General features: G+C 31.2%; 2 protein-coding genes across 4 annotated transcripts; both read left to right on the forward strand.

Annotated features, from left to right (window-relative positions):
- The first annotated feature begins 1,133 nt into the window (after positions 1-1,133).
- On the forward strand, positions 1,134-12,970 carry LOC118054488 (MADS-box protein FLOWERING LOCUS C-like). 2 transcript variants are annotated; one of them, XM_035066101.2, is made up of 8 exons: positions 1,134-1,290; positions 1,402-1,670; positions 7,735-7,813; positions 7,997-8,058; positions 8,142-8,241; positions 11,252-11,293; positions 12,488-12,532; positions 12,635-12,970. In XM_035066101.2, the coding sequence occupies exons 2-8, from the start codon at positions 1,486-1,488 to the stop codon at positions 12,920-12,922; spliced, it is 801 nt and encodes a 266-aa protein (XP_034921992.1). In that variant the 5' UTR covers positions 1,134-1,290; positions 1,402-1,485; the 3' UTR covers positions 12,923-12,970. The 2 variants fall into 2 exon arrangements, with proteins under 2 accessions (XP_034921992.1, XP_073264002.1); XM_073407901.1 differs by lacking the exon at positions 1,134-1,290 and having other exon boundaries at positions 1,297-1,670; positions 12,491-12,532.
- Positions 12,971-17,841: 4,871 nt separating this feature from the next.
- Positions 17,842-20,565, forward strand: LOC118054490 (uncharacterized). Of its 2 annotated transcripts, XM_035066104.2 has the most exons (3): positions 17,842-18,604; positions 19,058-19,215; positions 20,157-20,565. In XM_035066104.2, the coding sequence occupies exons 1-2, from the start codon at positions 18,235-18,237 to the stop codon at positions 19,093-19,095; spliced, it is 408 nt and encodes a 135-aa protein (XP_034921995.1). In that variant the 5' UTR covers positions 17,842-18,234; the 3' UTR covers positions 19,096-19,215; positions 20,157-20,565. The 2 variants fall into 2 exon arrangements, with proteins under 2 accessions (XP_034921995.1, XP_034921997.1); XM_035066106.2 differs by lacking the exon at positions 19,058-19,215 and having other exon boundaries at positions 17,846-18,604; positions 20,157-20,494.
- The last annotated feature ends 2,776 nt before the right edge of the window (positions 20,566-23,341 follow it).

The following is a 23,341-nucleotide window of genomic DNA, read 5'->3' on the forward strand; positions in this document are numbered from 1 at the left end:
TTAAACCCAACATTGGATTTAAAACTAATACTCTATAATTAGATTATCACGGAAGCAAACCATTAAGATGACTTTTGATTTTTTTTTTTATATATAAAAAATAGTTGTATTCTTGTATTTTTATATACAATAAAAGTTCATGTTCATCATTAACACCTTTTCAATTTTCAATCTAAAAAGAAAAACTGAATATTAAAAAAAATTGTTTTCTATTTGCTAAGAAATCTTTATTTTCTCATAATACAACTGAAGAATAGAATGTAAGCGGTAACTTTTAAGATTTCTCAAAAATTAAGATAAAATTTCATTTACAAAATTCTAAAAGAGTTAAAGCCTTTTATTGTACATTCCATTACACACAAACATAATTATATTATGGATTTTCATAATATAATTGTTTTTTTGTTTTTTTATAACATATTTTTTTCTTTTTCAACTTGATCCTTTCACGATATTTTATTTGAGATTGACCTTGATAGCTTGTTTTAATGGCCTCAATGCAAGATTATCACAAAGTAAAAAAGAAAACATCATGTTATTGAGTAATCTTTAATTTAATCTTAAATTTCATTCCACCCTATCAATAAAAACCGAAAAGCAAAATTTTTAATTTGTGTTGTTTCTCCTTTCAAAATCACAATGTTTATCTATTGATAAATAAATAAAAAAGGATTTAGCTTAAATTTATGATTCAGAGGGTAATTAGATATTCATTAATAACTAATAGCATTATATTTATCTTTGGGGTCAAAATCAAAGATATTCTTAACATTTTTTTTTTTTTTATGAATCATAGATTTTATAACAATATAATTAATGGTTAGAAAGAAGCATGAATTATTTGGATGGAAAACCAAGATTTTTAAAAATAAAACAATAGAACACCAAGGAATAACTAATAGTAAATCATTAGTTATTACTTAAGTAACATCAAATTTTCCTACATGGAGTGGTTTGATTATTTTGAAATGAAAAAAAAAAAAGACCTTAAATGGAAAGATACGAACACATTTTTTTCTTGAAAATAATAAAATATAAATTATTTTTCTTACTGTATACTTATAGTATAGTCATATCGTATCAACTAAGGGTATTTCTTGTACTTCTATGGATCGTAGTTAGAAAACGAAAACAAGGAAAACAAAAACAGCTAAAAACCTCTTGCATCAAAAGGAGCAGAAGCTGCAACACGGAGAGGAGAGGCCCGCAAGCGCGCAAAACACGTGGCAGAAGGGAGATGACGCGAATTTATGACGACATACGGAAGACCCACTCCTCAATTCCTTGCCGGTAAAAAATAAAAATCTTAACATTCATTCCTTTTCCTCTTTTTTTGTTATCCATTTACTCGGTTGTGATAGAGGTGGAGCACTTACTTTATTTGCCTTCATCTGAGGAAAGGATAAAATTCAAAATTAGGAAAAAATTAGGTCACAGATTTAGGATCGATCGAGTCAGCTTTCTTGCTTGCTTGCTGACAAGAGGATGGGCCGTAAGAAAGTGGAGCTAAAACGAATTGAAAACAAGAGCAGTCGCCAAGTTACTTTCTCAAAGAGGCGAAATGGATTGTTCAAGAAAGCTCATGAACTCTCCGTTCTTTGTGACGTACAAGTCGCCTTTCTTGTCTTTTCAAGTAGCGGCAAGCTTTATGAATTCTCTAGCGTTGGCAGGTACCCAACTCTTTTTATTTTTTAGGTTAAAACCTCGTTCTCAGGTCCCTTGATTACCAACAGAAGCATTGTTTTTGTTCTTGCACATAAATCGCTTGTTGATTTCTTTGGTTTGTCAATTTTCTAGGGATTTGGTGCTTATCGTTGCTTATACACGAGCAGTCATGGCTCGCACATGTTGTGATCTTTTGTTTCTTTGAAAGGAAAAGCCTGTAGTGTATGTGTAATATTTGCTGCATGCGTGTCCATCCATCCATACAAAATATAAAGACACGAAACTTTCTGATGAACAATCGAACAAAACTTTGTTGACAATCCTATACATTTAAATGCTTAATTTAGTCTTTTCGTTAGGATTTTGTCATCGATTTCAAATTCATCTCTGTATTAATAATTTGTTTAATTACTTGGTGTTTATAATTTTCTCTTAATTACGACAAATAATTAACTACCATGCAATTGCTAAGCTAGATGGTTATAGCATGGATAAACAAATTTCGCGTAATTAGGATAAGCATGAAATTAACCTATATATAATGATGACATCTAACCTATACACAGTTAGGGGAAAAAAAAAAAAAAAAAACACTCACGCTCATGTGCTAATCTTCAAAGATGTCAATGGTCAATCGGTTATCAATTCAGTCATTAACCCTCTGTTTTTTTTTTTTTTTTTTTAAAGAAACCCAAGTTGGAGTAATTACATGTCAGCTAAAACATTAATTATAAAATATATAATATTAAAAAAATCAATTAGAATTTGCACATGAAAGTATTCTTAAATCATATAAAATATTCATTTCTAATGATAACCACCATTTTAGTTGTTCAAATATAAAGCAACTCTCTACGTCATAGTAAAAGTTAAAGAATATATGAAATGAGTTACTAATTATTTATAATTAATGGAATAATACGAAAATAGTTAAAAGAGGTAAATATTATTAACTACAACTGAACCAGCCATACCAGTTTTGGTTATAATTGCCATCCACCCTAATATACGTGGCCAGACAGTTCTCTTTTTATTAAATCTAGAATAATATGCAGTTCTCTTTTTATTAAATCTAGAATAATATGTTTGGAAACCTATAATTAAATTGAATTAAGAGATTTTAATGAAATAACATGTTTGGAATATACTATTAAATATTAAGAATTGAATTTTAATGGAATTCAATATCTAAAAATACTATCTGATTCACAATCCCAAAAGAAAAAAAATTAATATGAAGCTAACCTTTTCAAAATACCTATCTAGCCTCTCTTTTTAAAAAAAATAATATTTTTGAAGAACTAAAGTGAAGGTAATGAGAGTAACATAAAAAATAAAATAAATTGAATTTTATATGTTCCAAACATGTAAATTCAACTTATTTGTCAATTAAATTCAAATCAAACATTATAATTGAATTCAATTACAAATAGAGAGTTGATTCAAACAACCTAGAAATGTACTATCTTTGTCCCAAATATAAACCCAGACTTATTTTATAAAACAAATGGATTTATTTTAAAATCTTAATTAAATTATGATACCATTACTCAAATATACATGGCATAAGAAAATCTTCTCACTTGTACTTTTATGGGTATGTAAGTTGTAAAACTTGGTTCACGTTACAACATTATTTTGGTATATGAGTTCAATTTTCATCCTATAAAAATTTTGACTATCCACTTGGATAAAATCATGAAAAAAATTTCCACAGAAAATGAGATTTTCACGAGTTGCTATTTTAGTCCAGGACATATGAGTTTAATATGGTTCTTATGTCTAGGTTTCTTGGTTGGGCTTGATCAATGATTGAAAATTTTCTTGAAAAAGTTTCTTATTCATAAGAGACTCTTCACTACTTAAGTTAGTAGATGTATGCATAAAAAAATTAAAAAAGAAATATAAGTATAGAGAAATGTTGAATTTGAGACATGTTTTGTTTACTTGATGACGAAGGTATTTATAGATCTTAATCATATTAGATTACCTCGTAAGTTGCATAAAAATTTATCAGTGAAAATACTGGTGTTCATCATTGGATATAATGTTTGAAATGTTATTGGTTAAGTAATTAGTAAATATTAGTGACAATAACTATTGATAGAAAAAAAAAATGTTTTATTTTTTATTAACGTCAGCTTGCGTGCATTACGACTAATCCCACAAGCTCTGAAATTAACAACCATGTAAACCTGTAATAGCCATTATATTAGCAACTACAGGGTTTAAACCTTACACCACACATCATATTAAAAAAATAATAATAATAAAGATGTTTGATTGCATTGAATATGGTGTATATTTGTATTACCTGTCATTGGCTGGAAAGATATTGGCAATCCTATGTAAAAATATGTACTTGAAGAAAATGTTATAGAATATATCAACAAATTATAAAAAATTTGTGCATGTGTGGCTGTGTATAATATCGAGTTTTGACCTTTCATAACTTGAAAAACAGTACATTAAAATGTTTGTTAGTAGTTGAGAATTATTAAGATGTGTGCTAATAGCTAAGAATTTTTTGAAATACTGGGTAGTTGCCAAATAAGTAAGAACATGAAAGAGAAAAAAATAAAAAGGAAGTAAAGTCCATTTTAGACTGCCAGCCTAAACGGAGTGCCAATATTTTTTTTTTAAATGCGCAACATCACACGTCATCTTCAATTAATGGATCAATTGGATGATAACCTTAATTACACTTACTCTCTCGAATACTAACATATAAATTTCACTCCCAACTCTTGTTAAAAAGAAGACAGATTATTAGAAAAGAAAATTTAATTTCTAAAAGCTATGTTAAATCACACTTATTTCAATATTTTCTATTTATACATCGTTTGCCATAACACATTAACACTTTACTTAAATATCAAAATTTTAAAAATACAATCTTGAGAGATGTAACTTAATTTGTTAGGTTTTAGATTTACTCCTTGGAAGGCACTAATTCAAGTCTTACAAACCTCAAGGCCATTGAATGTTTATATTATCGTTAACTTTAGGGCCCGTGGGATTGGTCGAAGTGTGCAGAAACTGGTCTAGACACTCACATTAATAAAAAAAAATACTTAAAAATAAGATAAGAAAAACTAATTATACTATATTTAGAAAAGAATCAATGCACATCAAAATTTATCAAATTATTGAACTAGATCCTCTATTTTTATTCACAAGGTCTTCTTATTTATTTTTTTATTGTTTAACATTAACTTTAAGCCATTTAAAAATTCACAAAATTTATGTTATTACTTTTGATAGACTCAACCAATATTATAAACTCTACCAATGTTATAAAAATATTAACTTAAAAAAAAAAATCTTTAAAGTTCTTAGCCATCTATGTATTGTTAATTTTGCTCCACGTCACATATGATTGAAAAGAGATCTCCAAATAAAAAGATTTGTATATAGTATAACATTAATGCTATTATAATTGCATTAAAGGATATGTAAGAACCATCAATTTCATATGAATTAAATAAAATTTTAAAAAATAATATATAAAGTTAAGAATGTATTATAAACCATAAAACTTAAAGTCTAGGTCTTTTGAATCAAATTCAAATTCAATTATCAAATATAATATTTAATAAGATCTAAGTAAAATTTCTTCACATCTTAACACCTTATAACTTCATGCAATATAAATAGATTTTATTAATAAATTATCTCTTTTAGAAAAAATAAATGGAGAAATATATTTATCATGATAATTATTGAGTTAGAAAAATACATTGTAATTTTATTATGTTAAAACTTAAATGTTAGTGTCTATCAGCCAATAACTTATCAAACTTATATTTTCTGCAAAATCTTTTCAAGGGTTTTAAACTATAGATATTTATTAAATATAGTAGTAAAATAACTTTGATGAAAAATTATTGGATTACTTATTATCTTTTTTTTAATATCAATGATTCTATTTATTATAAGTATGTTAATAAACTTTGGATTTAGTCAAAGCACTCAACTTTGAATTTATTATTATATTTATTCGAAGCACTCAATTTTGAATTTAGTCAAAGGAGAGTTATGTAAGCCATGCATGTGAGAGATATGACCAGGATAATTCATAGCATATTATTTTTGTATCTAAGAGTTCAATGTCATCATCTAATCAAAACTAACTTTTTAAAATAAAAATGAAAAAAGGTATTTTATAAAAAAATGGAACTTCTTTTTTCTTTATATATTTTTTTATTTTAATCTTGAAAGTACTATATAAATTTATTACAATAACATGATACCAAAAATATCATTTCAACTTCTAAGTATACTTACTAGAGATTATCTATGCATTAAACCTTGAAAGATGGTACTTTCATTTTACGTCTTGACTCTTATTTTCTATGTTTTAAAAATAGAATAAATTATTTAATTATAAATTATCAAAATGTATATAAACTTGCTTGCCTTCAAATCAAATATATTAATTTGACAAGTATTCATGATTTCTCATTTATTAATAATCCATAACAAGCTATATATTAAAGATCATAAGATATCTTTAAAATAGTTAAATCATACATGTGCAACACTTGTAAAAAAAACTACTAGCCATTAAATGTCCTAGGATTTTTTACTTGATGTTCAACCTATCAGGTCTACAATGGACATCATATTGTTATCTCTCGTGAAGTTCTTCACTTCATAATAATCAGAAAGATCTTTTTTTATTATTGCTACAATGTAGAGGCCATGGATTATTAGTTCGTAAATTCTTTAGGATGTTAACTTTTTTTTTTTCATAAAACAGAAAAATCTAGTTCCTAAGGTGGAAAGGGGGAGGATGTATGAGAGGTTACTGCTAGAGAATTATATAAATTATATCTTGAGAACTTACTTAACAATATAAGTTTATGGGTTGAGATAGTTATTCAAGATAGTATCAGTCTTGTAAATTAAGCGATCATAAGTTTAAATCTCACCCTCAATTTATTTGATAAAAATTAAGCACATTGTACAATAAGGTTGACAAGTTTATATTACGAGAATGAGATTACCTAGAATCTAACTCTTGACCCCTTATGATATAGGGTGTAAAGGTGTGCATGGGCTGGGTTGGATTGATTTAGACCAAAATCCACATCCAACCCAAAATAACCATTTTTTCCAATATGAAACCTGACCCTATATGAAAAGATCAAACAAGTGGTTGCGAAAGAAAAGGGTTTGATGAAGAAAATTCATGATCCGTAGAATCAAAAGCTTGTAAATTAATCATCAAGCTACATGAAACTAAACTAAAAAAGAGGCATCTATTAGAAACAAAAACCGATCATATCTTAACTATTAATAAGACTAGAATTTTTTTAAAAGGTGAATGATTTGATAGGTGGAGGGTTCTCTTTTTCCAAAATAGTTTTTTTTGTAATCTTGAATTCATGGTGATGGGTGAATGATTTAAGTGGTACAAGGTAGGATTTTTTTATCTGGTCAATATCAAACACTTCTTTTGTAAGTGTATGAAGCCTTTGTCACATCAATATCTATAAAGGAGCGAGATATTGTTTCCTAGTTAAAATCCTCTCCTAAGTGTAGCTAAGTTTCTTAAAGCTATAAAACAATGGTTTTGACAAAGCCTTTTAATTAATGCCATGATGATCCAATCCCTTTAACCCCTTTTTTTATGGAATATAAGCACATAAGATTCCTCTCGAAAATTTTCATGATTTGAAAGGAGGTTTTTTGATTGATCGTATTACATGATAAACATTTTATAAGATCTTTATAATGTACACATTCTGTTGTTGGATGAAAATATAAGAAAGTGACAGCTTAAAACTAATGATTTTTCATAATACAAAAGAATGACAAATGTTTTTATTGGTTAGGATAGCATCTATTTATTCTTTGACTAAGCAAAGTTTTGCAACGAACTAAGAAATCAAACCAAAAGATCATCTATTTTTTCATTGTCTTATGCCATCAAATTGATTATTTTAAGGTGTTGCTTATTCACCCTGATACATTTTGTCATCTTACTAGGTATAATTAAATATTATTTATCTCAAGATTTGATTTTAGTTACCAAGACTCATCTTTTTTTCTTGTACAATACAGTACAACAAGTATCCTCGAGCGTTACACGAGTCATTCTAAAAAGATGGCAACTTCATCCAAAGAAACTAATCATGCAGAGGTATGCAATGCTTGTGTCATTTGGGTTATTAGTAGTGCAAACACCGTCATAACAATAGAGATAATTAAGAAAAAAAAAAAGATTTATGGCTTGATTTGTTACATAACATTATTTTTTCCTCGTTTCTAAATTTATATTCCTTGTAGTATGGAACCAACTACTAAATATCTATTTCCTAAGCAGGTAGATTATGGTAAACATGCGAACTTGAAATCACTTGCAGAGCTACTACTAACGGTTGAAAGGTTTTTTGTTCAATTTCTAGTATACTTACTCCATATGTTAATTTAAAAATGCGTAACATCTACTAATGAATATTTTGTCACAGGAACCTTGAAGGTCTATATGCTATGGAGTTGACCTTGGGTGACCTCATGGAACTAGAGGAACAACTGCATGTTGCTCTCACACATGTCAAAAATAGAAAGGTTAATTGTCTCTCTTTTATGACTTCTTTTGCCCTTGGTCATTTGAAATCCGTATTGTGATGCATCAAGAACCCTCTTGTTTCCACAAGACAAGAATTATAAATATCTTAGATTGTTTTCCTCAAGTAACAAACTTTGCATCAGGATTTGAGCTTGGCTTAGGGTGTCTTCTTCCATACCTATGATGCAATAGAGAGAAGGGTTTTAAAGCAAAATCTGACCTTCATATAACCAGATTCTATAATACTAGATCACACATTCCCAGATAAGTGAAGTATCTAACTGAGACTTAATTTTATAAAATCCAAGGACCAATAAGAGAAACACTAACCAATTATCTGACTATCCAGTAATTACTAAAATTAGGATAGAGAATAAATATAGACGTTTAATTTATTTTAGCAAATGTGCTTGCTCCAAAGTCATTTTTAAAAAGCGTGGTCTAAGGTTCATTTATACTGAAGTCATCGTGGACACGTTTAGGTTAAGATCTATTAACACTAAAGTCATTGTACAGGTTGCTTGGTTTCAGGTACATCATAAAGTTAGGCTTTTACTATGTGATGCTTTAATATCTTGTTACAAAGTTTGCATTTCACCTTCCTCAATGAAATGTATAGTTCATAGTTTATAGTTAATAGTTAATAGTTAATATCGTTAGAACTCTGTAATGTTTGACAAAATTATTAGTGCTATGAAATATTATGAGTCCAGCTAATCACATGTTCATATAAGTTCTTCTAATAGCCTTACACATTCCAACAGCTTCTAGTAGATCACGACAACAAACAACTTGCTTTTTGCTGCAAAAGACAATAGGAGATCTTTAAATTGTTGAAGGGATAAAAAAGATTAACAATCAAAATTACAATACATGGGCAACATGTATAATGTCGTACAAGCAAGGTTAGGATCTATAAGAGATAGTCAAGGACATGAAAACACATGAACTTCCAAAAATACTAATGAAGTCCTTGAAGAATATATGTTGAAGAATATTCGGGATGCTACAATGCCAAAAGAAGCATGGGACACCATTGTTAGTATTTTCTCAAAGAAGAATGATATTGCATTGCAATTTCTCGAGAATAAGTTATTTTCATTGACACAATAAGACATGACAATTCCTCAATACTTTAATTAGGTGAAATCATGAGATTTCTAAATTAGACTTTAAAGCAACTATTGGTGAAACTATGATGAAAAGAATAATCATCCATGGTTGGAGACCTAAATATCAGACTTTTGTTGCTACACTATAAGGATGACCTACTCAACCATTAATAGTTGAGTTTAAGAATCTACATGTTAGTCAAGAAAATATGGCTAAACATATGACGGGAGTCTCGTTGAAGGGTGAAGAGACTTACTCTACACCAACATTGGTAGGAGTAAACAATGGCTTACTCGTGAGGACAGAATTCACAATTGGCACATTGGTGGTAAATATAATAAGGATGGTGATAAAAAAGAATTATTGAAGAAAAGAAGGCTTTCATGAAAAAAAAAGCTTCAAAGAATTATGGAAATGACAGAAGAATTAAAGGCAATTGCTATAATTGTGGAAAGAGTGATCACATAAAGAAAGATTATTGGTTCAAAAAGCCTATTAAAAATGATTGTTATAATTATGGAAACAATGTTATTATTTCAAGTTTAGAAAGGCAGGTTGAAGATGAATGGAATGCTAAAGCATTCTTTGTCAAAGAAAGGGAAGAATTAGCATTGATAATGATAATTGACAATTTGAATCAATTATGAAAGTGATTGGATCATTGCTCTAATGTTCTAATCACATGAAATGTGATAAACAAAAGTTATAGCATCTAACAAAGTAGAAGAAAAAAAATTATATAGTGGTGATAACTGACAACTCAAGATTACCAATCACTTATATTGGTAAAATGATAAACACGCTTCGCTATAAATCTAATCATGTACATCTTCAAGATGTTTATCGTGTGTTAAGCACGAAGAAAAATTTGTTGTCTGTAGTATAATTACCATGAATAGGCTATTATGCCTTGTTTGGTCCACATGATGTTAAAATATACAAGGATTGTGATTGTGATCAAGATTGCGACTGTAATCTTGATCGTGAAGAAGAACCAAATCAATAACTAGAACTCTCTTCTATTGATCCTTGTAAAGAGAAGGTTTCATTACAAGTTTAAAGCTCTAAAGGTAGTTTTCTTTCATGCAAAGAAAAGGAATGTGAACAAGATGAAGTATAGTCTATTGCAACACCTCTAAGGTCATCTCTACGTCATGAAGCTGCATTACCAAATCATATATAAGGAAGTAACAATGGTTCTGATCCGAATAAAGAAGATAATTCTGAATGTCCAATGTCTATGGAGAGTTCCTTGGCTCGTTTTTGAAAAAATAAGAACTTTTATCAAGAGATGATGCTTGGGAAAGTGGGAATTGTTCAAACAACCTACAAGAGCAAAAGTTGGACTCAAAGCTGGACCAATCATCTACAAAGATGGATGTTGTTGCTCAAGTTGAAAATTCTGTTAGGAAGTGTTATCCTTCTCGAAGAAGAATTTGTGCTCTTAGAGACTTTCAATGCTCCATTTCTTAACAAGAAAGAAGTTGCTGTGTAAAAAAAGTGTTTGGGTCAAGAAAAGTCTGAGGAAAATTTGATAACTAACGATGTTAAGGGTAAAAGTTTTAAGAAAGCTTTGAGAGCTATATGGTGTCATTGTTGCTGAAAAGGTAGAACTGAAGAATTTAGTTGATAACATTGGAGGTAAGCTATAAGAAATAGAAGAATCTAGTTAGAGGTATATATGGAAACACGAACATGGTTTGAATGAATGTAATTGATTATTATGAAAAACACCATCTTCAACCCACTATTTGTTGATTGCTAGTTTGTTTTCTATTCTAGAATTTTAGAACTAGTGTATCTTGTATTTCTGGGCACATCCCATTCACCAGCACAACTATACTATCTTGTAATATCTCACTACAGTTCTTTTCATCATTTTTCTTTTTGTTTCAGATACAAATGATGCTGGAATCAGTGAAGTCCCTCCACGACCAGGTATGAAAGTGCATTTGGTTATAACTGCTTTGAAAATCATTTCTGCAATATATAAACCCCTATTTGCAATCAATGCATGAATGCTGCATGGAGAGAGCAAGACATGATCTTAGGATCCTCATTTTTCTCTAGTATCTCTTTTGACCAGAGAAGGTTTCTGATACAAAAACTTCCAGGTTTGCTTATCATACAATCCAAGTATGAGAAAACTTCCGAAGCATCTTATTCATAATTAAGAAAACCTACCTGCTGTTTGCATCCAACATTTTATAGCTGCTAAATTGCTCAGATCATGTCATGTCCAGGATTCCTGGACCAGCATATAGCATCCCTTTACTGCATCAATGATATCTGAATTAATTGTCAACGATGATCTTCCAAGGATGCACTCGGTCTATTGATCATTATTTAATTGTCGACGTCTAAGCACTTTTGATCAACCTCCTGCATTATGTTTGAAATGGGCATGCTATCCTGAAGTTTAATTTTTTAAAAATCCAGAATGCTTCTTAGCAAAATAGGAGAATAGAGCCGGTCCATAGCAATTATGGCTAGTCAACCTTAATGAGCTTTAGGTGATATTATTGCATTCCTAATTTCTGGTTTCCTACTTGTACTGTTGGGCATAATCAATTCGTAAGTCTTTCCTACTGTCTGTTAAAAACTGTTTCCTAAGGATGTCAAAGCTAAAATTGACTTAAGTAAGGCTTGCTTATCGTACAATCCAAGTATGAGAAAACTTTCGACTAAAAACTATTTTGCCGCATACTTCGAATCCTTGCACATTATTATGATCTCTAGAAGAGTAATGCATGATATACTGTGTGGTGAGATGGTCAAGTTTGGGCCTATGCATAGTCTCTAGTAACCGTTCATTCTTATTCGAGGAACATCATCATTAGGTAAATCAATGAGGTAAGATAGTTACTAAATTAAATGTCACGAGGAAGGGAAAGCAGTAATTTATGAATATAAAAGCAAGCCACAAATGAGGGGGGGGGGGAATCATGCGGGCTTTCTGCTCTTTCCTTGTGTTCTTTAGTGCTGTGTGCTCAGTTGCAGTTTGCTTGTGTGCAATTCTACATGTATGAAGTGATCTCATAATCAAATGTCTTTATTATTTATATATATATATATATAGGAAAAACTGAATTAGGTACCTTTGATTTTTATATGAATGTCTTTTGCTCTCAGCAGGAAAAGATGCTGAAAGAAGAAAACCAGCTGCTAGAGAAACAGGTAAAGAGTGTTTAATCCTGTTGCCATTTGCTCTTTCAGCAAGTGCATATTGGGATTTTACTTGCAACATGTGGAAAACCGGGTTCATTGTATTACTTGCAGATTGTAGCAATGAAGAACGGTGAAGACTCGGATCACCCTCTGTGTCATCCTCCACAACAAACTACACTGAGTTTGCTTAAAATAGTAAGGCAGCACATGCAGTGTGATAACTTACCGCTGGAAGCGGCTATAATGGCAGGCAATCTAGTTATCTCACATGCATGCACTAGCCCAACATTTTACCTTCATTATCTTCCTGCCGAAGTTGCATTTCCACCGTTTCTGCTTCTCTTCTCGTTCTTATTTGAGCTGATGTCTAAGTATCCTCCACCCTCCCAAGCATTTTAACTCTGTTTCCAAACATTTCCATTTATTCAAAAGCATATATTTATCATTGACTGCATTCTATTAAGCCCCGACACATGGTGTTCCGCTATGGCCTGTGTTAACATTCATTGTCAGTAAATGAATTTGAGGAGCTTGTACTTTCATTTGCAACATGTGGAAAATTGGATTGTAAAGATACATAACTTCCATATATATATGTGTGTGTGTGCTCGCTCGCCCATGTGCATGCATGGTTTATTTAACTCAAATTCATGGGAATATATATTTAAAAATAACAAAGTACATATAAATCCCGCGATACGAAAAAATTCAACCGGATTAATCTTGAAGGACAAGTTCAAGGACATCAATTATCCTTCCTATTTCCTCCTGTCGCTAATCCATGCATGCCATCCAGTTGCCTGCATCCAACCCATCTACCTTTGTGATTATTTCATATTATCAATGTGAAATAAAAGGATTTTTTCAAATTTCAGATTCAGTGCAACTGTGCAGGGAATTATTGTTGTTTTAATCTCATAATTGCCGTACATGTCTAATTTACAGAGATTGATTTTCTTCCTCTTCAACTCCCTTTGTGGATATGTAGAGGAGTAGACGACAGAATAAGATCATGTATGAATCTCTCTCTATTTGCTGCTATTCTAAAATTGCTTTGGGAGAGAAAAAAAAGCAATGCATGACACAGTTGGATCGAAGAGTGGGATCTCTAAAAAAGATGCGGAGTTGATATTATTGAACTGTTTTAGCTAGAGTCTAGAAATCCCATTAAAAAAAATACAGAAAGAAACAAAGCGCACCCAGTTAGTACATATATACTTCTAAGGTACTAGCTAATTGCAGTTTGATGACTGTGTGTTTTTCAGGCTACCTACCCACACGTATTCTTGACTGATGATACGTGCATGGGGAGCATATATAAAGAAAGCAGACGTCTTAACTCTTAACCATTTAGTTATTATCATGTCTGCTTTGAGTAGCAAAATAAACATGTTCGGGAGAGAGAGGAAGAGAGGGAGCTAAGAGTTTTTAGCAGTTTGAACGCTTCCTGATTGTGGCATTCTTCCATGCATTTGCGAAGAACCAAAGCTAGTAGCTATATATATGGTAACAACGTTTTTTTGTGGCGTCTTGCTTGATTCTTTGTGAGGAAAGGTAACCAAAGCAAGTAGCCATATGCAGGTAACATCTAATTAGGCCAGAGTTTTAAGATCTTGGCTATTTAGGGTTGAACTAAGAGGAGACAGGTCGCTTGATCACCGCATTAATGCCTTGTGAGTTCTGAAGGCAAATCTGTGACCCTTCAACCGCTTACTTTTTACTTTAAAGAAGAAATGCGGGCGCCCTATACCACGCAGGCAGACTGGGCTGGTGGCCTCGTCTACCGCTTTGCTTTGTCCAGCCCTTTTGAACTGACCCGAGTGTCTCTCTCTCTTACCCGGCCCAATCGCTTATGGGCGGCGCGCAGAAGAAATGCGGTGTTGTTACAGACTTCTTTGATCGCGTATTGAATATATACGAAGTATTTTCTTGTCATTTTAATTTTTAAGTGTTTTTTTATTTATAAATATATTAAAATTTTATTTTTAAAAATATCCAAAAACAAAATAAAAATAATTTAAATTTTCATGAAATGTTGTTTGGCAGTTCCATATAATTACTTCTGCTCAAATATAATTTATTGCCAATTAAGTTTGTTTATTTTGTAAAAGAATCAACAACAAATCGTAACATTGACAGTGCTAGAGAAACTGATTTACTGCCATATACATTGCCACTAATTAATAAAATAGATAGGTGGACAGGCGATTTAAATCGGATTGGTTAAGAAGTAATGGTTGTGAGTTATGACACGAGGAAGGAAAAGGTCAGCATCCAATAATATAATACCACGAATCCAGTCTATGCAACAGTTATAATTTTGTTGAGACATCTTTGTCTTGATTCATGCCTAAGTCATTTAAATGCAGGTGCACGTGATTTCGCGTGGTAGGAACATTTTTCATGTTTTTTTGCTGGGCGACGATGGGGACAGACGAGGACGTGTGTTGTCGGTCTATCACGGGAGTTTAAAATATTTTCATCTTTAAGCTTAAAATAACTTTGAATCGATGTCATTGATTAGGTGGGACAGTATTATATTATGAAGACAACTTTCATGTCGGAGAGGACAGCTTAGTATTTAACATGTGTGGTGCATGCCAGATTCAAAAGAACTAGTAATACCGTCGAGTCTCAACTGCTTCCGGAAGTGTGTCCTCCCATCCCATTCTTCCAGGCCAACTAGAAATGACTAAAAAATTAATTAAATCAATTAAATAAAAAAATTAATTAAATCAATTAAATAAAAAAATTAATTAAATCAATCAAATTATGAAAAAAAAAAACTCGGTAAACTGATTCAAATTTTAAAAATACCAATCGTTCGATTCGGTTTTGATTTTATAAGTTTAAAACTGAAAAAATTTAATCGAACTGAACCCAAACAAAAAAAAACCAGAAAAAATCAAGCCAGAACCGGAAAAACAAAGCCAAATTAAGCCAAAACTGAAAAAACCGAGCCAAAATTAAAAAAACCAAGTCAAATAAAAAAAATAAGTCAAACCGATTTGAACTGGTTTTTATTCTAAAAAACCAAATCAAACCAAAAACCAGCTGGTTTGAACCGGTTTCGGTTTGATTTTGGTTTTTTTTTTAAAAAAAACCCAATTTAATTAATTTTTTTTATAAAAACTAAACTGAAAATATTACCCCTAAAGGCAACTAGTAGAACCTGACTTGTTTATTATTAGTTTATAAGGAATTTAATGACGGGTCCGTGTTTTAACCAGTTTTTTTTTTAAGAAAAAATAAAAAAAAATCAACTAAGTACAAATATAAAATAAAAATAAAAATATATTATTTTAATATATTTTTAAACAAAAATATTTTTAAAAACAGAATGTATTACTACCATAAACACCTCTTTTAGCCTCATTGTTCAAAAAAAAAATGTATCGTACAATTAAAGGTAGCTTGCACGCAAGAGGGCCAACTAAATAATCGATTGTTGATATCAATCACGGATATAGAAAAAATCAACAATAGTATTTATAAAAACACAAGAAAATATGATGCTCCAGTCATTAACTTAACTATAAAATTGACTGGTATAATAATTTAATTTAAAGCATGATAGAAAATAATATTTAGTAATAATTAATTGAAACAAATAATTTGTTAATATCATACTCTAAAAAAAAATAATTACAAACTCATTATCACACTGTGGACAATGCCTACCACATAAAACTTACCCACACATTAAAAAATGCATAGTGATATTAAAAGAAACAATATGTATTGCTAGAGTAACGTCACTAAAAAAAATCATTTTTTAGTTTATATTTAACTAATTAATTTTATTTAATTCATGAATAAAATTTAGTTGCAAAAAAAAAAAACCCAATTAAATAAATAAAAAAGAAAAAAAGAAAGGATAATCTCTAATTAAATAAATTTCAAAAGATAAAGCTGAAAAAACAGATGAGCTGACTCTTAAACAGTAAAATGGCGCCGTCCAGTGATTAACCTGCCATAGTGAATGTCTGTCCAATCAGTCAATCCCATCTGTACTGATTTTTATTTGTTCTGCAATTTCTTGGATTTCTTTCACTTTATTTCTTCTTTTTTTCTATAAAATCAATGCCAGTATCATTACGTGTAGTAAATATAATTACACAGATTAATGATTTTAATTAGTCTCGACCGACTCAAGTTAGAAAACAAAGGAATCAGTTAACATAGCATTAGCAAAAATCAACCGAATACATAATTATAAGTCAATAAAGAGGTGTCTTCTTCAATTGATCACCACTCTTTGTTTCGCAAGAGATGCTCCATTCATGTATTCTTCAATTTCTGGAGCCCACTCTTATTATTCTTCACGATATGATAAAAGCTTTTTCTATTTTTTTATTAACAGGGAATTCTCTTCATGATTTATATATTCCTGTTCTCTCCCGGCTTTTACCCTTTCGAAACACATGGGTGAAAAAGTCATTCACGAGTTAGTGGGCTTTCCCCTTCGTTGCACTGACTTTATTGAGCTCCTTAATTACCATTCATGGCTTCTAGCTGTTTTTTAAATATATTGTTTTTTAAAGTGTTAGTTATGTATATATTATTAATACAAAAGCACTCTGTATACTTTGATTGAAAGCAAAGGTAATTACTGATATGATCAGGATCGAGAAGAGAAGTGTAATACAATTTTCAACCCTAGGGGAAAAGTTAGTGACTTTTTTAGCCAATTGCATGACAATTTTATTTTTTTAAAATTACAAATGAACACTCAATTTATTTGTTAGAACATTATAAAATCAGTTTCATAATTAGATTTTTAGCCCCCATTATAATATTTTTTAAATTGTTTTACCACATATCGAGCAAAAATATAATCGCTTGATATGCTTATGATTTAAGATAAATATGATCAAACCAGTTTCATAATTAGATTATACATGCATGATAATCTCTCTTGCTGTATAAATCTGACAATGTTGCCATGTTGAACCAATCAAAACGATAAAATAAATAAATAAAAACACCTTGTTTAAAATGATACAAAAAGAAAAAAAAATCCTCGTCTTCTAATACAAAACTAAAAGTTTTATTAAATTAATTAAGGTTTCCAAACACTGAAATCAAGCGTTCAGGAACCGCAATTCACAGGCTAGCCTTTCCATCACGTCTAATTATAAAGGACCAAATTGAAGCGGTAGTGTTAGCTGCAAGGTCAACATATAAGATCACAAACTTTGAAGACTGATTCGAGACTGAGGTAAAATTGGAAGACTGATATGTAAAGGACTAAATAATAATAATAATAATAATTGGAGTACATATAAAAAATACAAAAGAAATGAAAAGGTACAGCAATTCCTTCTGGATAAAGCACAACCCCAGCCAAACAAACAAAATCCACACACAAGCCTCTCATTTTCTTTCTACACTACAAAATTTTTACACATCAAAACTCTATTAATAGAAGCGATCGCCGCGTCCAGCTTGTTATTTGAATTTCCCGAGAAACAAACGAATCCTTACCTATTTATCATAACTCATCCTCAGCTTGTTATTTGAAAACTCTCTGTGTAGATAAAAGTTTATGTGTTTGTCCACTTTCTTCGATTTTATCGAAACCCAAAATCACGCTGGTCTTAACATCTCTAAACTCCCTATCTACACAGAGAGATAATTAGCCAAGGTTGTCAAATTTTTGAAGATTTAAGATTTCTGTTAAAAATCTAATAATCAAGAAATCGATAAAAATGATGCGAAGACAGAATCAAGATCAACAATCTCGTGTACTCGACGAGCTATCAGCGTTAGTATTCAATCTCCTCCGTTCACCATGGACGCCGATCTCGTTTTCTGATCAGTTTCCGGTGCCCTCCACGTCGGTGAGGAGGAGGTTGTCGGAAATAACGCCAGGGGAGTTCGCGTCGTTGCTATTTGGGATATCGTTGGCTTTGATGTTATGTGGATCGGTTACGTTTTTTATTGGGTTTTTGTTGATGCCTTGGGTTCTTGGATTGGTTATGGTGTTTTATGTTGCTGGAATTGTTTCTACTGTCTCCATGCTGGGCCGCTCTATTCTTTGTTACGCCACGACTCCTTCTCCTCGAAAGGAGATTCCTGGTAATTAATTAAGAATTCCCTCTTTTATTCTTCTGGTTTGTTATGATTTGTGTGTGTTTTGTCTGTTTGTGTGTTAATTTCATGAAATCTTCTAAGGAATCTTGGCTGGTTTCGTTTGGATATTGTGCTACTTTTCGTTGTCTATGTTTGTGCTCTTGTAAGGCTGTAAGTGGTGAAGAGAAGCAGCTCTGTTTTCTTAATTTGTATTTGGATGTGTTGGTCAGTAAACTTGGGAGGTTTTTTGGAATCGTGAAGATTGATAGGTTGAAAATGGATGTGCCATATCCTGTAGATTAATGTTTCTGTATGTGCTGATTGAATTATTATTATCTAATTAAACTGAAAAGGAGACTTTTTTTTTTAACTGTCCTTTTTATGGCCTCATCTTGATCAAAAAGGTCTAACTATCCTTAACTTTTTTTAGCCTCGGATTGTCGATTCTTTTGTTAACAGGAGTTATATTTGGGGATTTTGGAAACCATGTTGGATAGAAGATGTTTTCGTCGGAAGAAAATTCCCTCCTTTCTGGAGCTAGAATGACAAGATTTCTCGAACCAATTATTTAAAACACATTATCATTCATTGCATCCTGTCTATCTCTGCCCATTCTGGTAAACCTGCCTTCTTGCTACCTGCCTTGCTATCTAACATTTAATACTGCTGTTATTTAGAACTCGACATTGGAATGCTGGCTAGATACTGAACACGAGGATGAGGAATAACTCAGTATTGGATCTTGGGTTTCGGTTCATTTAGGGTGATATGTCTTTTGTTGGCTGTTTGAATCTCATATTGGAAATATAATTTGGATCTTCTAAATGTAAAGAGGCTCTAAATATCAATCCTATCGTGGACCTTTTTGCTGTGTATGCCTTTTTCTATTCTTTAGATTCCAAATTTCAAATTGTTGAAAAACTTTCAATCCCATCTGTCTAATCTTGCAACCAGAAGACATTGTTTTATTTGTAGTTGAAGGTCGTTAAGGTGTGAAAATTTGTATTGATTAAACTTTAAAGGCATGTCCAAATCTGTAGTTGGTGGAGTTTGATAGGAGATGGCTATTTTGACAAATAAATGGAATAAATTGAAGCTTGTTACTCTTGGCTCATAACATTTTTGATTAAGGCTAGTTAAATTTCACTTTTAATTTGAGCTTTATCCACATTCAAATTTAATTGAGATGTGCTTTGATGGTGGTAGTGATGCACTTGGCTTGTCCACATATTCATAATGCATGAGAATATATTTACTGCTAAATAAATCTTCTAAATGCAGAACATATCCAGGAAAAATTAGATTTGCTAGGAACAATTAAACATGTTTGACAAGAATTTAGGGGCATCAGTCATTCTCGTTTTTCCTGGTTAACATAGAACTATAGGAAGTTGTGTTGATTTATGGGAAGATGATAAATATGGCATGTTTTCTATGGATCTATTTCTCTATACTTTTGTACACTCGTATGTCATTGTTTTTCCCTATTGAATACACAGATTATTTGCATGTTGGTGTGTAGATTAATTCTTTTTTCCTTTTCTTGGCGTGACTGCAGGATGGAAACTTTTGTGAATGCAAAGTGGTTCAGAGAGCTGAACTGTGTACGGGAGTATTGAGCAGCACTAATGTTCTAGTGAATGGTGCTGCGTATATATGAAATTACCCAGCTTTTTCATGAATTGACAGGAATTGTGGATAACTGTGCTTCCTGATGGCATAAACTTGTGGATACGACTTCTTTTATCAATTAGAAATGGTGAATATTAAGGTCTTAAGAACTGGTGTAATGGATTCTTACTTGTGGGAGGAAATGGGAGAGTTGTTCCCTGGTTCTTTCTGATATTCAATTCCCCTATTTGTTCAGCAATATATCAGCATTACCATTTTATCGTATTTCATCTGTATTCTTTTCTTGTAACCATATTTAATTCTAAAGAGGAAGGAGAGATGATTGAGATACTGAATGAGGTTTTTTCTTTTAGTGAATCTAACGAGATAAAGTTGAGATTTCACATGACGTACGATTACCATTTTTTTCAGTTCCAATTTTTTTTTTTCATTTTTTGTTGTTTGATGAAATTCTGAATCCACTCTGGTATAGTTAGATACTCGGAATCTTTATGCTAAATCGAAAATGGAAGAAGGGGGTTTTTTTTAAAAAAAGAAAATATATAGAAGTGTTCATCATGTTAAGACCACCAAGAAGCAAAAAGACCCGCTGCCACTTGGAGTAAAGCTGTGCATGTATTATGGGATGGAACCTTCTTCAGAAATAGTAAGTAAGGCAGGCCAAGGGTTTGATCACAATTGTCCTTTTCTTTTTCTTTTTATATATTTGAACAGTTGTCCCTTATCCTGCTGTTAGTTAGTAGGATCAAATCTCTTGAAGTTTAAAGATTCTTCCAAATTCAAACTTCTGGATCATAAGTTCTGGAAACGGTTTTGTCTCTTTGTACAGAGGAAGTGGCACAGGTGTGATCATTTGTCAAGTGAACGGTGGAATTCAATGTTCATCCCGTGTCAACGGCCAATTTTGGTGGCACTTTCACCGCATACGGTGTTGCTACTGGCCCAAACCTTTTGCATATGATAATGTAATGCTCTCCCGAATTAAAAATAACTAAATTGACATTTCAATTCTAAGTGAGTTTTTTTGTCTGGAATCCTTTTCAATGTATTTATTTGAAATTCAATTGCTAAAAAAATAACTAAAGACAAATAAAAAGAGAGACTTTTGATTTATCACAATAGTTTCTTTTAAAATTAACTAAAATTGACATGTTAGATATTCTTAGCAGCGTGTCTATATATATATATTAGTTTGAACTCCTCTAAAAGAAAATGACATGTTTGATATTTCGGTACTATATTTTTGCCGATCATTTCCTTGAAAAAATGGTAAGCCCACTTGCTTTTGTTTGCTTTGTAAAGGCCATGAATTAAAAGAGCAAAGGCTGATTTATCAAGACTTAGCATATGCTTGTTCACCATGTCATCCAATAATTAACTCCACAAATTCATGTCCTCAGTTCTAAGGCATACCTTTAGCAATGGGTAGAACGCCTGACCATCAAACTTGCAGAGTGCCAAAGTTTCTGATAAATCAGATCATTCATTTAAATGGCCCCAGGCCTATGGCCTGACGCCATATAAACACAACAAGGCACAAGGAGCATGCATAGGGCTTCCCATGCCTGGCCCTCGGTGTCTAGCCCCCAGCGACCCGTGCCAATTCCTCATGGGTCTGATATCCACCTGACTTCCAACCACATCAGGCCCTCCCTGACTTGGCTCCTCGTTAGTCTCGATCCTTCTTATGCCCGAAACCTTGTCGGGCTCAAAGCTCGGTGAGCCCGACACTAACTAAGTAGAAGACATATGAGTGATTGTGGCCGTTTTGCGGTAAATTAAGTGAAACACAACTTATAATAAAAAATTAATTTATAATAGTGGAGTGATTATTCAGCCTCTACACTGTAACAAAAGATAAAGTTGAGGTGCTATAAATATCTATTGAATCATTCAGATAAAAAATTTATAATTTCTCTTTTCTTAATATTTATACATATTTATTTTCAGATAATTTTTTTCTAAAATATTATTGTATTTTTTTTTAATTTCAAAAATATACTTAAGTATTTGAGAGTCACATCACCTACTAAAAAAAAAAAAACCTTTTGCAATCACATTGCGTTCAACATTAAGCTACAACTGTGAGTGCAACGAGAGACATTCTGTGACTTGGCCATGAAAGCGATGATAGAGGTGTAAGAAACAACATTTGATGGGCACCTTTACGCTTCCGTTTCATTAAGGAGCTCATAGACCTTATAAAAGCTGGATTGGCTACAGTAGAATAGGATGATGGTAGAGTAGCTGACTCCATAAGGGTAACAAACATGCTCGACTGTAGAATTAATGTAAAGATGGTAAAAATATTACAAGTATGGTAGTTACAAAAATAGTAAATATAAAAGTTTTTGTAATAAAAACATATTTTTTAATAAAAAGAAATTATTTTAAAGATGAAATAGCCAAAATTATTAATTCGATTTATTTCCACAAGTATTCTAAACAATATGGTTAAATTCAATTATAATTTAATATTTTATTCTAAATATAAAACTTATAATAAGTTATCAATTGAATTGCATTTAGTTACTGAACATACTATAAATCTTTTTTATTTATAACTACGTTTGAAATTAGTGAGTTTCACTTTCGTATTTTATTACTGTACAAAAGAATTCTACTACTTTATTCAATCTCGATTATAATGATAGGTGGCCATGTTTTGAGCATATTCTAAACTCCCCTGAATGTATTCTGACTACCATCAACGACCCAATCTGACGGCTATAATCGTCTAGTGCTTTTAAAAAGGAAGTCTAATAGTAAGAACTTGTTCTTGGAATCGAACGAGAAAAAAAAAAGTATAAAAAAAATAAAATTAGGATTGTATTGAAAAATTAAAAAAAAAATAAACTCATAAAAATTCTCTCCATTCCCTTTTTTTCTCTAGTAGTAAACATATTTTCCTAGATTGGTAGAGTAAAAGAGAGAGGTATTAATAAGACTTTTATGAAATTTTTTTCTTCATTTTCTTAATAGAATCTTAATGAAGTGGCACATATAGAAATTAATATTGTATAGGATAACAAATGAAATATTTTTTTAGTTATTTATTTCTTAATTTAAATATAGAGAAGTTATTAATTTCAATTTAATCCATAAAAAAAG

This window comes from Populus alba, chromosome 3, assembly GCF_005239225.2.
Source record: "Populus alba chromosome 3, ASM523922v2, whole genome shotgun sequence".
NCBI classification, from domain to species: domain Eukaryota; kingdom Viridiplantae; phylum Streptophyta; class Magnoliopsida; order Malpighiales; family Salicaceae; genus Populus; species Populus alba.